Genomic DNA, 16,121 nt, shown 5'->3' on the forward strand with positions numbered 1-16,121 from the left:
AGAACCAAGCAATAAACCTGATTGATTGCCAAACTGCTTGAAAATCACATCTCCAATTTTCAAAACATTTTATCAAGAGAGGAAAATTGTCTCTTCAAGGTTAGTGAATGACCTGGTTAGACCGTAAGGAGGAGTGCTATTTAGAATGAGATTTAAAGCCTGTCATGTGCATATAGCATGCTTAACGTAACATCCCATTGACATAAGTCTGCCTGCTGTTTTAAGCTAACCACCAGAAATTATGCAGTGTGGGCTTTCTTTTTTCTTAGATTGCATCATTATATGCAAACAGGTATACTGCGCAAATGGTCCTCTGTTAACCATGATAGCCTTATGTTTGTACATGAACTCAGAATGATGTGATTTAAATCTGAATAGCCTTACGAGTCAGTTTTTTGGCTTGGTATATTTTCAAGGTGATTGATTATCATCATTACATACTTCTAAGCAGAACAATCAGAAGTTACTCTTATTTGGAATATACTTTGAATATCTGTGGGCTGTGAGAGGCCTATAAAAACTTTTTTTGGGAGGGGGGGTTAGTTTCTTTTCCATGTGTCATAAGGAATTAAAACTAATTTAAACTGGGACTGTGGTGTGTGATGAGAGGAGGCTTAATTGTTCCCTCCTGTTGTATGATCTTGATAGAGGCCAACAGAGCTATTAGTCTTAAAAGAACAGCTTTCATTGGTACCCATAGCTGCCAAGTTATTCCTTTTTTTAAGGGATTTTCCCTTATGCTGAATAGGCTTCCTCGCGAGAAAAGGGAAAACTTGGCAGCTATGTTGGTACTCCAACCCCACCGGAAGGCTGGTGACTAGTGACTGGGAGCGGCCGCCGAGACCACATAACACCGGTCTTGAAAGATAACATTGGCTCCCAGTACGTTTCCGAGCACAATTCAAAGTGTTGGTGCTGACCTTTAAAGCCCTAAATGGCCTCGGTCCAGTATACCTGAAGGAGCTTCTCCACCTCCATCATTCTGCCCGGACACTGAGGTCCACCACTGAGGGCCTTCTGGCGGTTCCCTCATTGCGAGAAGCCAAGTTGCAGGGAACTAGGCAGAGGGCCTTCTCGGTGGTGGCGCCTGCCCTGTGGAACGCCCTCCCAACAGATGTCAAAGAGGAAAACAATTACCAGACTTTTAGAAGACATCTGAAGGCAGCCCTGTTCAGGGAGGCTTTTAATGTTTAATAGATTACTGTGTTCTATTTTTCTGTTGGAAGCCGCCCAGAGTGGCTGGGGAGACCCAGCCAGATGGGCGGGGTATAAATAATAAATTATTGTTATTATTATTATAAATAGTAGAACATAGATTCTGACCAAAGGGGAAAGAGTTAACCCTTAAAACCAAATTAAGATAATCCCCTCACACATACCACCACTACTACTACTACTACTAATAATAATAATAATAATAATAATAATAATCTAAAAACCAAAGTATTTGCTAATGGTGCATTTAAATGTCACTTTAAAGTTGACTCTTCAATTTAAAATGAAATCACACACAGTATGTATTAGATAGGTCTAAGTCCTATGTTTTGAGTCAGTCTCTCCCTGATTTCTAGATACTGTACTGGAGAAACAACAAATGGTAACCATTGCCACCGTGCTCCACAGATGGAGACCAAACTCAAGGCTAGGTAGACTCAAATTCAGTCAAGCAATTGTTCTTGTCCTATATATAACATGAAACCGAGTACAGTTACAAAGTTCAATCTTACTAATCATGCCCTGATGCTGAAAATGACATTCCTTGGTTCAAGATCTACCCCATGTTAGGATTGCAAAGCTGCAGACCAGAAAGGGTATTGACACTTTTAAACAGATGCCCTCTCAGACAGTCCAAAAGCTCACACTGCAGTTTCCCATATTCACCACCGCAGAATGAGGGGGCTAGAGTTCCACACACCCTGTTTATGCACGTCTCCATTGCATTGCAACCCTATTTACAGTTTTGTGCCAAAGCTCTGAAACCTGTCTGAAATTTGGGGGGGATTAGTAAAAAAACCAAACCACCATGAAAATCTGATGAACAAAGACTTCCACAGCAGAACTGTATGCTGTAATTCCCATTCACTTCAGCGCAACTTGCTTCATCCCCTCATGTGTATAGGACTGCAGCCTTAATTTGTTTCCACCCCAGTTTCATAAGGGAACACAAACAGAAGGGCTTTTTAAAAAAATAATGAGAGCAGCAACAATGCAAGTCAAAAACAACAGCTCATTTTTTTCCTTCAAAACTACCATCAAATGAGCAGAGGGAATTCAGATGGAATGGCATTGGGGGCGGGGGGGGCGGGATGTGGAGTCTACATTATTGAACACATTAATTTAGCACTTTTGTCGCAGTATAGCTCTCCCTGTAAAGACACTCCTCTAGAATTAGTTTCAAAGCTTTTCCATGCTCTACTTTAATGACAAATGACAATACATTAGATATATAATTATACAGCTAAAAAGGAATCTATGGGAACTCTGACCCTTATAGAGCAAGCAAAACAGTCGTGAAATAAATGATCCAGTGACTTTTGAAAATCCATCTCTCTTCGTGAATGATAAAGGGCGATAATTTCCCCACTGCATACCTCCCTTTTTCTTTTCATATTCCTCTCTTTTTTTAGAGATTTCTTCTCCAACTGACAAACTGTGGTGGCTTTTGTTTTTCCCAGGAAGTAGTAATTCCATGAAAATAAACCCCCAATTGGTTTTAAATAGACTTGCTTCCATTTCAGCATATTTTGGAATGCAGTCTCAACCCTCAGTAACAGGATCGAGAGGTAAATATTTAAACCCTATCCAAATTCTCACGTTGCAAATCAAACTGTGAATGGTGATTTATTTGTTTGCTTATAAAAAGAGGGTACCTATATCCCAATGTATCATAAAGATATTATCACAGCAGTTTACAACAATATAAAAACATAAAACCAAACCATAAAAAGTTAAAAGCAACAAGAAATTTAAAAGCAAACATCAGTAGACTATTGTGGGGAGATCTACTCTTAATTGCCTTTCTAGAGGAACAGGGGGAAATTCAGCAGGTGTTTAAAAGTTGATACTCAAGGAACCCTCTGTTGGAAGGATGTTCCACAGGACTGGGAACCTCACCAACTCAGGGGATGATCAAATTTGCTCCCACAGATGATCTTAGTAACTGAGCCGAGTTCAGGCAATCCCTGAGTTATTCTGGACCCAAGCTGTTCAGGGCTTTGTAAATCAATATAAGAACCTTGAACCTGTCTCAGTAGCATCTGGGTAGCCAGCACTGCTGCTTTAACAATGGTGTCACGTGTTCTTGATCAGAAGCTCCTATCATAGCTGCCAAGTTATCCCTTTTTTACAGGGATTTTCCCTTATGCTGAATAGGCTTCCTCGTGAGAAAAGGGAAAACTTGGCAACTATGGCTCCTATCAGAAATCTGGCTGCAGCAATCTGCACCGGCTGGAGGAACTGGTGAATAAGCATTAAGCCTACTTAAGTTTGTACTGGGTAGGTATTCCTAGAACCAAATGGCTCAGCCCACACTTGATTTCATTAGTGACTAGTGATCAATGGCTTACAGCAGGTATCCCCAAACTGCGGCCCTCCAGATGTTTTGGCCTACAACTCCCATGATCCCTAGCTAACAAGACCAGTGGTTGGGGAAGGTGGGAATTGTAGTCCAAAACATCTGGAGGACCGAAGTTTGGGGATGCCTGGCTTACAGTGCTGCTTGCATATATTATTATATTGCATTGCATTGCATTATATTCAACAATGGGTTGAGATGCCTTATTTAATAAACAAAAATCAAGCAAAGCTTTTCACAATGCCTAAGAGACAGTTATACAACCCTGAAACCAACTGGTTGCAAGTGTTAGATGCTCTTGGAAAACGTGGGTCTGCATTTGATGACTTGAGGACAGGCCCTGTCAAGTTTAATCACAACGAATGGAGAGTATTTCTGCTCCACGTATACTCCTCCGAATGAAAATCAAAACTGTCGAAATACATGAAGATCAGAACTGAAATTCTTATTTCACCTTTATACTTAACTCTATCAAAATGGGGGGGGCAGGACTAAATGGAGAACAATAAAAGTTTGTCACACCGTTAGGAGTCTGAAAAGGGCAAAGGTAATCAAGAACAGATTGTGAAGGAAACCCCGTTCCTGCAAAAGAAGGTATTGGGTTGGATTCAACTAAATAGTTGTGCTAGCAGGAGACAGCACAAGGAGTCCTACTAGTTCAGTGTAGTTTTCCCTCTCCTCCTCCTCCTGTATGGCTATTGGGGGTTAGAAGAAAAACCCCAGAACAACATATCAGGGAAGGAAATTGTTCCATCACGCAAACGGAAATGCATGCACTGATGGAACGGTAATCTTAGCAAAATGTTTGATCCCACATGTTATATTTATGGGTTCTTTTGTTGCTGTTAATAATAATAATAATAATAATAATAATAATAATAATAATAATAATAATAATAAATTTATTATTTATACCCCGCCCATCTGGCTGGGTTTCCCCAGCCACTCAGGGCGGCTTCCAACAAAATATTAAAATACAGTAATCTATCAAACATTAAAAGCTTCCCTAAACAGGGCTGCCTTCAGATGTCTTCTAAAAGTCTGGTAATTGTTTTCCTCTTTGACATCTGTTGGGAGGGCATTCCACAGGGCAGGCACCACCACCGAGAAGGCCCTCTGCCTAGTTCCCTGCAACTTGGCTTCTCGCAATGAGGGAACCGCCAGAAGGCCCTCGGTGCTGGACCTTAGTGTCTGGGCAGAATGATGGGGGAGGAGACGCTCCTTCAGGTATACTTGACTGAGGCCATTTAGGGCTCTAAAGGTCAGCACCAACACTTTGAATTGTGCTCGGAAACATACTGGGAGCCAATGTAGGTCTTTCAAGGCTGGTGTTATGTGGTCTCGGTGGCCGCTCCCAGTCACCAGTCTGGATTAGTCACGCATTCTGGATTAGTTGTAGTTTCCGGGTCACCTTCAAAGGTAGCCCCACATAGAGTGCATTGCAGTAGTCCAAGCGAGAGATAACTAGAGCATGCACCACTCTGGTGAGACAGTCCGCGGGCAGGTAGGGTCTCAGCCTGCGTACTAGATGGAGCTGATAAACAGCTGCCCTGGACACAAAATTGACCTGCACCTCCATGGACAGCTGAGAGTCCAAAATGACTCCCAGGCTGTGCACCTGGTCCTTCAGGGGCACAGATACCCCAATCAGGACCAGGGAGTCCTCCACACCTGCATGCCTCCATTCCCCCCAAAACAATGCTTCTGTCTTGTCAGGATTCACCCTCAATCTTGCATAAGCTTCTCAGTAGCCACCAAGCTAAGCTCAGATGACAGCCACACTGAGCTTCAACAAGGTAACTGTGCTGAGTGTTCTCAGACCATTCACTGAACACTGAGAGTCGTTGTTCATTCTAATGCTGTGTAAGCAACAACAAGCACGGCAGGAAAAAAAAGAAACAATCTTCCCAATCCCCCCTCTCTCAATATTACAAGTCACTAGTGGTCAATGAAGTATTTTTATTTTTCTATAGAAATTCAGTATATTTTTTTATCTAACTTCCAAGGGAGTCCCATAACAGTTTGAATATTCAGGAGTATACCCCCCAACCATAAAAGGTACAAACAACTAGACTTGTGATGTTGAAGGCAATAATTGTAGTGATACTACTAACAAGACGTTCTTCAGTCCTACATCATTAGCATATAAAATTAAGTCCCACCATGTATCACAGAATGTTTCTGACTTTTCAATACCCCTCAAGACCCGTCTCTCAGGTTATATTTTCTACAATAGCAATTTGCATAGCTGCCAAATCTCCCATATTCCCCGGGAAACCCCCCCCCCCCGTTTTTCCAGCCGTTTCCCACTGGCAGCCCGGATTTTTAAAAAACCCGTAAATCCCCCGGATTCTTACCAGCCCGGGAAGGCTCTTTCTGCACATGTCTGGAGTCTCTGGACATGCGCAGAAGCAATTTCTGGCGCTGTGGCCATTTGGGAAATGGGCAGAGCATGTGTAGAAGCAACTTCCGGTGTCGCTCTGCCCAGTTCCAAAATGGCCGCAGCGCGACTTCCAGTTCCGCGCAGCTGCCGATCCTGGATTTTTCAATCTGGAAGTTGGCACCTATGGCAATTTGCCAAATATTTTATACCACAGGTCATTTCTGGACCTTCCACTTTTGAGTGACTCTCAGCCTCAGTATCACTAGCAAATGCTGTAACAGATTGTTCATTTTGATGCTCTTATTATCTCCCTCAGATATGGATAAGAGAAACAATTGTGCTGTATATTCTATTGATTCCTAAAATATTTTTGAAATCTCGCTGTGTACCATTCCCCAAAACCCCTTTGTCCCTAAGCATAACAGCAACAGATGGCGGTACATCTTCCTTTGCCCACAAAACTCTAACTGAGGATCTGCGGTCTCAACCTCAGGGAAGGGAAATGAGAAACCGAGATTTTTAGAGGGCAGTACTGCTGAGACAAAGCATTTCACTATTCATTTACGTGATCTGGCCCACAGTATAACCAGGAGAACTTCGCACAGCTGTAGCCTCAGGGATCTCCATGGAGCCAGCTGCTACTGTAACTTGGCATCTGGGCTCGATGACAAACATGTCAGAAAAAGAAAGAGAAGCATGGTGTGATGTGATGGCCTCAATGCAACCTCAGATTTTATGCATTAAAACACAAATACTTTTGGCCGCAAAAAAAAAAGGAAAAGCTGTCAGCCATATTAAGTACCATTATGTGTGGTTCGTTTCTTTGTTATGTATCAAATTTTGTTAGATATCAAATTCACACTCTCAATGCCCCATAAGAGGAGAAATGTAATAAAATAAATAATGACATGACATGCAGGGTCGTTGTAAGGATTACAAGTGGATAATGCATGCGGAGTTCTTTAAACATGTGTAATAATAATAATAATAATAATAATAATAATAATAATAATAATAATAATAATAATTTATTATTTATACCCCGCCCATCTGGCCGGGTTCCCCCAGCCACTCTGGGCGGCTTCCAACAAAACAGAAATTCTAAAATACAGAAATCCATCAAACATTAAAATACAGAAATCCATCAAACATTAAAAGCTTCCCTAAACAGGGCTGCCTTGAGATGCCTTCTAAAGGTCTGGTAATTGTTGTTCTCTTTGTAAGTCCTTTGAAAATGTAGTTGTTGTTATTAATTATGATCACAATAAACAAACAAATACTCTTTTAAAGTTTGAGAATTAAGTTGATCTTAGGAACTAGATAGGTAGGAAGCCCAGAAAGAGGCAGACAAAATGAACCTGGAACTCTGCAACAATAAATAAAGACTGTGCAAGTCAACTAGGTGATATATAATCTAAACTGCTGTGAGAATTTCACCGAACTCAAAAGAATTTAACATATGTGAAATACAGGGTGAGTCCTTTAAAAGAGGCCCGGTGGATACAGAGTACTCACGTTCCACGGGGCCTCTTTTAAAAGACTCACCCTGTATTTCAGGAATGATCCGGCAATAGTCAATAACTTCAGGAATGATCTGGCAGTGATCAATAACTCCAGGAGCACGAAAACACTCCACTGCAGACAGGGGTTTTGCAACTTCAAAACAGTGACGTTGTTCCAACACAGTCCTTGCATCCCTACCCACATCCATGAGTTTTCCATATCATATGAGATTTATCCAGAAAATTTTCTTTGATTCTGAAGTTGAGAAGGATATCAATAGCTCCCAGATTCTGACACTTTTTGCCTTAAGCTTGTAGAGTTCTGTACATAAGCTCAGCATCCAGAAAATAAATATTTGTCAGCTAGGGGGTGGAAAAGGAGAGAGAAGTAAACTTCCCTGAGCAGTATTCAGTAAATAAATATCTGTCAGCTAGTGGGTGGGGAGAGAGAAAGAAAGAAATGTCCCTGAACAGTATTCTTGTCCTCCATGTGTTCAGGGACCTTAAACAGCCCAAATTATTTCTTCTACTCCTCCTTCATGATTATTTATATTGCAAAGCGCTCTCTCTCTCTCTCTCTCCCCAGTGGCATAGGTATTTAGGATCTAGGTCTTAGAATATTGATTCAGCACCCCCAGATACACATCTATTCTGGGTTAATTTTATTTCAGCTCCTTCAGTCCTTACTGCCACAATCCTCTCTTTGAGCTCTCTAGAGTCTCTCCTAAAGGTTAGGCAAGCACTCTGTCAGCATACAAACTGTGCAGGTCTGATGCCGATTAAAGTATAAATGGCTGATACGGATTCTTCCTAGGCCTGCCTTCGTCTCCAACTAGCAAGGAAAAAATATGGCTTGATCATCCCAATCAGTGTCCCATTAAAAGAGCAATGCATGGAGCTTTGGAGAAAAAACACACTGGTTCTAGACTGATCATAGCAGATTCCACTTGGAATCTAGATATTGCTGATTTTATGACCTATCTGCGGTAAGGTAAGACTGCTCTTTTGCTCACAAAAAACACTATCTACCAAAGGCTAGACATTAAATCAATAGAAGTTGGAAAATAGTATCTTTTTGTTTAGGAAAATGTATATCACACCCTCCTATCACATTCATAGTATTCACTTTAGTTGTGAAGTTCCATTCCATTCTCCCAGCAGGCTTTTGTTGTGAAATTTTTTGCTAGATTGTGCAGATGACATATTTAACTAAAATTATGTACACAGATAACTGTCATTTTTTAAAATCAGAATCAGAACTTGCTCAGAACGAAGCTCACATATATTATTTTAAATACAATATTTTGTAATTTTTTGATATGTTCAATATGTTCATTTTTTTAAAAAAACATAAAAAGTAATTATTATTTCAATAGGCACAATAACTACCCATTGAAATTCCCACAGTGCATGTGAAGTTCAAGGCAACTGTTGTGTGCACAGATTCCTTCTTACTATTACCATATGTTTCCCATAGAAAAATCAGCCAGCTTGCTCTCCAAGTGGATCTTTTAAAGTACGATATCAAAATTCAGTGTACATAATCTCAATGTTTGCAAAGCAGATGGAGTTACTTAGAAATGTGTCAGGCAGAATGTTCTGTATCTGGTATCCTAATGATAAATTTACTTGGGTGGAATCCCCACTGAGTTCAGAACTGAAGCATAGGGACATGAATGCCCCTGGGTTCTTTTTTAATCATCTCGAGCTCTATGGAGAGTACTCAACAAAAATAAACAAAAATAAAGCTTTGGAAACCTATCAGACATCTTCCTAGGGTCAAAGCTATGACGTGTGTGTGTCACACAAAGCAAAATAATTGTGGTGCTCCAATAGTGCACCTCCACCCCATAAAACTGCAAGTGATCAGAACTGGTCTTGCAAAATCAGTGGGGCATTTAGCTTGTTTAGGAATTTTATGGGCATAACTCAATGTTAACCATGCATGTAAGTTGTACGCCTACCTAGGATATGAACAGTAAGGGCCATGAGCTTTATTGAATTAATCAATAAGCAGCTGTGATCAAAAGGTCCTTCTTCCAATATGCACTTGAACTATTGTAGCTTGACATTTTCCCCTTTTCTGCATCCAGGTAGCACCACTGATGATATATGACACGATGAAAAAGAAAATCCATTTGTTCCAACATGAACAATTCGGATACTAACATTTGCAGTTTTAAACTGTTTTTATATTTACTGTTTTCATAATTGTTTTAATATGCAACTGTTTTCAACTGTTTGTAAAATTATGTTGTAAATTGCTTTGTGATGCCTCATGGAAAGCAAATCATAAATGAACTAAATAATAATAAATAATAAAACTAGGTCAGCTTAAATGTTTGGAAGGATTTTTAAAAAAAATAAAATTAAAAAAATAAAATATGTTGGTCACTTGAAGTGAGAATCGCTGAAAAGCTCTCTCTTTTCCCAAGTTCTGTGAAAATCAATAGTAATCTTTGCTAGAGAACATAGCAGTAGACAGAAAGCTAAATAAAGGACCAGGACATGGATGTTGGCTATGAAAGGGAAACAAGGCAGGCCATCGTGACAAATAATGTCACCAACACTACAAGACAACAAAATGCCCTAGCATAACTATTTGAAAAGCCCAGGGCAAATTATATCCCATCAAGTTTCTAGAAGCTTCACCTTACCCTCCAAAAAGTATGAGTAAAGAGAAAAAGGAAGTCCAGAAATATGATGTGGAATTACTAGGATCAAAAACACTGGTGCAGACTTTGATGATAAATTCATTGAACTGTATATTTTATGCCGAACATAAGCAAAACTTCCAGGATGATGAATCATGGCTCAGCAATATGGGCAAGTAGGCCAGTGTAAACACCGTATTCAGTTCAGACTTTTCCTGCTAGCCTTAACCAGGGTTTCCTAGCCTTAAACCAGGATTTGAGAGAAATTATTATTATTATTATTATTATTATTATTATTATTATTATTATTTCCATAAGCTGTGTACTGTACAAGCAAGACACTGATATCCAGAACAGGTACGTAATGCAATGAGCATACATGTGTAAATTAGGCAACAATGATAATTTAACTTCTATAAACAGAAAATTACAATAGTTACAAACATCCCTCCTCCTCCTACTTCCCCTGGAGTTCAGCTGAATTGACTGGAAGGGAAAAAATAAAACTGTCACTGATCAGACTTGAAAATGAGAACACTCAATGAGAACCTATCTTTCTTGTTGCCATAAACAGTTATTAAATAATAATTAATTCTATAATAATGTTGTAATGAAGCCCATTAAAGTTAAACCACAGTTAACATTAATTAGCCTGCCAGGGCAACGGAAATTCTCTTTCATAAATATACATACTATCAACTCTCAATTGTTCTGGTTTGCTTTCTATCCCTCCTTCAGCCAAACCAGAGTTTAAGATCCACAAAAGGTCTTAATTTTGTTTTGTTTTTGTTTTTTTCTGGGTGAGCAAAGGCAGTGCAATATTCAGACTGGTACCACAAAGACTGACTTATCCTGGACCATGGTAGAACTTCCTGTCTCAGTGAGCAACAAGGTCCAGCAAGCCTGTTCTCCAATCCTGCCTCCTGGTTTCTCCTCTGATCCCGTTTGCTCTTCACACCTGACTTCCAGCTCCCAGCTCTTGACTTAACCCTTCCATGTATCCCTTCACTTAAAATCTAAATGTATATATCACTAATTCTGTATTATTGGGTTGTTGATGCTGGCCTGTCCTCCATCCACAATAGTATTCCGTTTGCTCCTCCCTTGTTCAACAGTAGCAGCCATTCAAATGACAGACTACTGGGTGGTATCAATCTCCCAGTCCAAACCATTTCTATTTACTATGGCAACCACCTATGCTCATTCAGACACCAACTCCATCTGGTATTCAGATTCTTCTGGTTTATGCATTTTACATGAAATCAGCTTTTGTCTCGGTAGTTATCAAGACACAGATTATTAATGAATATATATTATATGCTACTCAAAGTCTTGCTTATATTATAGATGTGCTTGGAATAAGAGATTGCTAAGGGAACTTCGCAGTCTGGAAATAGAATTACAAAAATTAGATCCCAGAAGACAAATGTAAAATTCAGGTAGCAAATTAAGCATAAAGACATGCTAATCGAAAGCATCTTAACAAGGAGGTTGTGTAATGAATATCATATTTAGATACCTAATAACTAATAAAATCAGCATTATCATAATACCTAATTCTGCATTCACCTTGTACTGAAACAGCTGTTAAAAGAAGGAAGCAGTAGCCTGCACAAGCCAGGCTTGCGAAAAAAGCAATATGTAATTCCTTTTCTCCCTCTGATCTTGCACTGATGAAAATATTCTTATTGAGAAAACTGAGAGACACCCTAATCATAGTGTGAAAAAAATACATCTTCCTCAAAGGACGCAGTCTCCAGCTTAAATCAATGGTACATTAGTTGCAGGTTACTCCTGGTGAGATCTGTTGCTCCAGGGAAATTATGCAAATAAAGTGGTCCAAGAGGTATGCAAGTGCCCAATGCATTTTGCTTCCATGGGAGAAAAAACTAGGACACAATAGAAATCTTTGTCCATGCAAATCAAATGTCTGCCACATATGACGCCTTAATAAGTGTGTTTTCATTTCAAACCTTTGCCCTATGGAAAGAAGGCATGTGACATGCTTTAGATTTGGATTTAGTTTTATACTTTAGCGCAACTCTCACAATATTATAATTTTAAAATTATGGGTTGCACCGTTGGTGCTGCTCTGTTCACTTAGCAGACTTCATGTTGTGCAACGAAATTTTTCCCTCCTCTCCTCTGCAACCCAAATAGGACCCTCAAAATCTGCTCCAGAGGGTCAGGGGGCACTCTGGAGCTTTTTCTGGGCATGTGTGGGGAGAAGAGAAAATACTGTTGCACAAGTAGAACTCTACTACTGTATTGCAAAACTGGATACAACTCTATGAGAACTGTAGCACTGCAGATGAATGCATAATAAAATAAAATGATGGTGATTATATTCTGGGCTGTGTGCTGCCTGAACAAGCTCCTGGTGGCAGAAGATCATGGGCCAATGCTCCATATCCAAGACTAAACTGGTCCATATGGCTACAGACCAGAGGCCTCAATCAACCCTAACTATTGGCTAAGCATCTACAGTACAGCCATCAGAAACTGCCCCCTCTCACTCGAGTCCTACAGACTGCATTGCCCATGGCTTCATTCACTGGGAATGTTGGCTTGCACAAGTCAGCTCCTCTTAGTCATGGGTAGCTTTAGTTAAGAGAGTCTTCTGGAACCACAGAACAACTAGCCTCATTTTGGGACCAAGCAGTGTTATACACAGTCCTGGAAGGAGTTGACCAGTCAAAGAACAAACAACAAAGGACATCTGAAAGGCTGCACTCTTGCCCCCTACATGGCTATCATGTCACTGTTCATCAGATGTTTGTTTAGCATACTAAGAAAATGAAGATGCTGTAGATAAAGGGAGGGAGAATGTGGTGGCACAAGCATCTTTGTACAGCTCTGCAATACTACCTGAAACCAGGAGACTAACTTTTAAAAAACCTAACACTTCTTTTAATCCTTTGCCAATTATCTATGCAAATAAATTTAGATGGTACAGAATTTTTAAAAAATAAAAATTGTCTAGACAAGTTATTTTAAAAGGTTTCAGGAGAATCTTACCAGGGTTTGCTTACTGTCAAACAGATTTTCTGTTCCCTCTCGGCTTGTCATAACTGCTATCTTACAGTAGAAATATTTGTGCTCATTGCATTACATATGGAATATTCTCTTCTCGTGGTTTGAAAGCATCTTCCGAGAAAATGGAGGCTAAATGTCAACTCTGCCTTACTCACAAACAATATCCTTTGCCACATAGGCAGATGCCCCCTTTTGGGTCTTAAAACAAGGAAACAAACAAACCAACAAACCACTCTCAACCATCTGCCCTGGTTTGTTTCCCAAGTTTAATTATGAACAAATTCTGTTTTTGCGCGCACACACACACTGACACACACACAAACATCAACTGTGCTATTCCCACTACTGTTCTAATTTACAGTCTGCAGTCTTCTTACAAAAAAGCAACTGTGAACCATGTGTCAATTTTTGCAGTAAAAAGCAATGGCTTATCTATGCAAATATCCCAAATGAACCATGCAATTCCCCACTTACCTAAACATCTCTCACGTGGCCTCTGTGTGCATTTTCCCAGTGCTATTTTTGCAGAAAAAATGTGCCGGAACTCACCACAAACGCCACCTTTGTTCTCTTAGAATGGCAAATGGTGCCCACCTGAGAGGTGCCGGAAACGAGTTCCGGCTGGGGAAAAAGTGCCCCATTTTCCCTTCTTCAGCGTCGCTAGAAACAACAGCAGCTATGGTGAGAATCAGAGGGCTGCACAAGCTCTTATGAACAAACTATAAAGCAGAGGCAGCCTGTCCCATTTCGCCACTTGAGGCGAAATGGGAATGTGCCACCTCCTGCTCCCCCACCATGTCTGCCTGCCCCCACTGCCAGAACACACACCCCTCACCAAAATTCGTCAAGAGGGGGGCGTTCTGCAAGGGAGCGGCAACATTGCATGCTGGAATGCCTTCCATCTCACTGAAAGTTGGTGAGAGGAAGCATTTTGCCAGCATCAGAAGTGGTGGACCACTTCTTGAGCTTCCACCACCTGAGGAGGCTGCTTCACCCCGCCTCATGGATGGGCAAGATCTGCTTTGAAGGGGCACTGGCACATAGATCTTGGTGCATGGGAAAGAAGAAAGGCAGAATGAATTTGCTGGAATTTGCTGCCAAGGATTGTGGTGGAGTCTCCTTCTTTGGAGGTCTTTAAGCGGAGGCTTGACAGCCATCTGTCAGGAATGCTTTGATGGTGTTTCCTGCTTGGCAGGGGGTTGGACTGGATGGCCCTTGTGGTCTCTTCTGATTCTATGATTCTAGAACGTGTCACTACACTTATCTAGTCAGAAAAACTATCATTTATTTACATCTAGATCTGCCCTGACAAGGCATAACTATTTGTATCTAAGGCCCTTAACAGCTTGTGACCAGTTTCCTTGCAAGATCACCTTGCCCTATACACGGTCAATTGATCACTTCAATGACAAGTGTCACATACATGTTTGTGAAACGTCCACACAATCAGTACCTTGAACTGAAAAGTGCCCATGAGAAAAATACATTGCTGAAGAGGTTTGATTTTTAATTTTGCTGGGAAAGGCATATAGAAGTACCTTTTGCATTTAAAGCTTCTTCTTTTATTTTCATCACAGTTTCTTGGCCTTCTTTTTCCTTGTTTCCAGCTGTTATTAAATCAAGACAGAGAAAAATAACTGTGAAAAACTGTCAATATTGTGGAGTGCAGACTTACAGCGCAATAATAAATCCTGCAAAAAGAAAAATCTACACCTGAAATTCTTAAATGTTTAAGCAAAGGAAGCAGAGAAGGGGAGGGGGGAGTTACAATAAATATAAGAAAGAATTCTGTTATTGGCTGAGTGAAATAAGGTCTTAGTGGAGAAAAGCTTAATTGCCCATTCAGTGTTGGCTTAAAAACACAGTATCTCCCTTGAACACTGAGATGCTGGAATAAAATTTGGTACACGTTCAGAACATAAATATATGCTTCAGATGAGATATCAGCCCAACTGCACATCTATTTTCAATTAAGCTATGACAGACAGAAAGGGAGAAATGTGATGTGTTTTCTCTCACTTAAGGACTGAAACTTGGTTTGTAAATTTATGGCATATTTCTGTATTTGAAGCAGCTTAACCTCTGATCAATTTTAGTGAGGTGAGGGCAGGGAATGTAGTTAAAGGCAGAATATACTGATGTTCAAATACATGACCAACTTTTGCATTCATTTTCAAGCTTGGGAGTGGAGGAAATAGAAAGAACAGTAATATATGTCCTACTTTCCTTGAAGGCAGAGGTGTGGGGAAACATGGAAAGATTATTTGGCATAAATTGTGGATACAACTCTACATTTCAGTTTTGAATATCAAGCTGGTCCCTACGACCATTAGCAAAACAGGAAAATGTTGAAATGAAATATCTGCACTGAAGGGTGAGCTATCAAAATGAATGTTCAGGTTGAATTTTTAGGACAAATTCTATATTTCATGTCAAACCCAAAAGAAAAGCCTGTAGCCAAACCTTCAAAATTAATTTGAACTCCTCTAAGCCAGTTAATAACTCCACTTTCATGACAATCATTCTTTACTTGCCACAGATTTTAAAGAATATCCCTTAGGTCCTGATCGCTGTGCAACAATGCCTATAGGTAAATGTAAAGCTGACCAATAAGATCACACACACACACATTCATTTTCCTTGTGCTTTTTCTGGAAGTAGTTTGTAACTGGTAAATTTTCTAGCATTCACAATAGCTTTCATTCTCCTATACAATCCACACACACCCCACTTCCCAAGTAAAATATTGTGTAACCATTTCAAATGGGCAGTCTTTATAAGATCTAAAAGTTATAGACAGACAGCAATTTCCTTCTGCAAACTCCTGACATGATCACTGGTCTGCAATTGACTCTGCATCTATTAGATCAGCTTTTCAATTATATCAGCACTGCCTGGCTGATCTCCTTTTATTTAACGGTGGAGTGGGGTGGGGCGGCAGGAAGAAAGTTAAACAAAAGAAAGAGGGAAAA

The 16,121-nt window shown here is 40.2% G+C and overlaps 1 protein-coding gene across 3 annotated transcripts in view; it reads right to left on the reverse strand.

Moving 5' to 3' along the window:
• The window catches only part of DHRSX (dehydrogenase/reductase X-linked), an 87,595-nt gene that overhangs the window by 43,884 nt on the left and 27,590 nt on the right, over positions 1 to 16,121 (reverse strand). For all 3 annotated transcript variants that reach the window (XM_088667691.1, XM_035114815.3, XM_088667690.1), the window contains exon 3: positions 14,688 to 14,756. In XM_088667691.1, the coding sequence (XP_088523817.1) occupies positions 14,688 to 14,756 (69 nt within the window). The remainder of the gene's footprint in view (positions 1 to 14,687; positions 14,757 to 16,121) is intronic.

This window comes from Zootoca vivipara, chromosome 4, assembly GCF_965207765.1.
Source record: "Zootoca vivipara chromosome 4, rZooViv2.hap1.1, whole genome shotgun sequence".
Classification (NCBI taxonomy): Eukaryota; Metazoa; Chordata; class Lepidosauria; order Squamata; family Lacertidae; genus Zootoca; species Zootoca vivipara.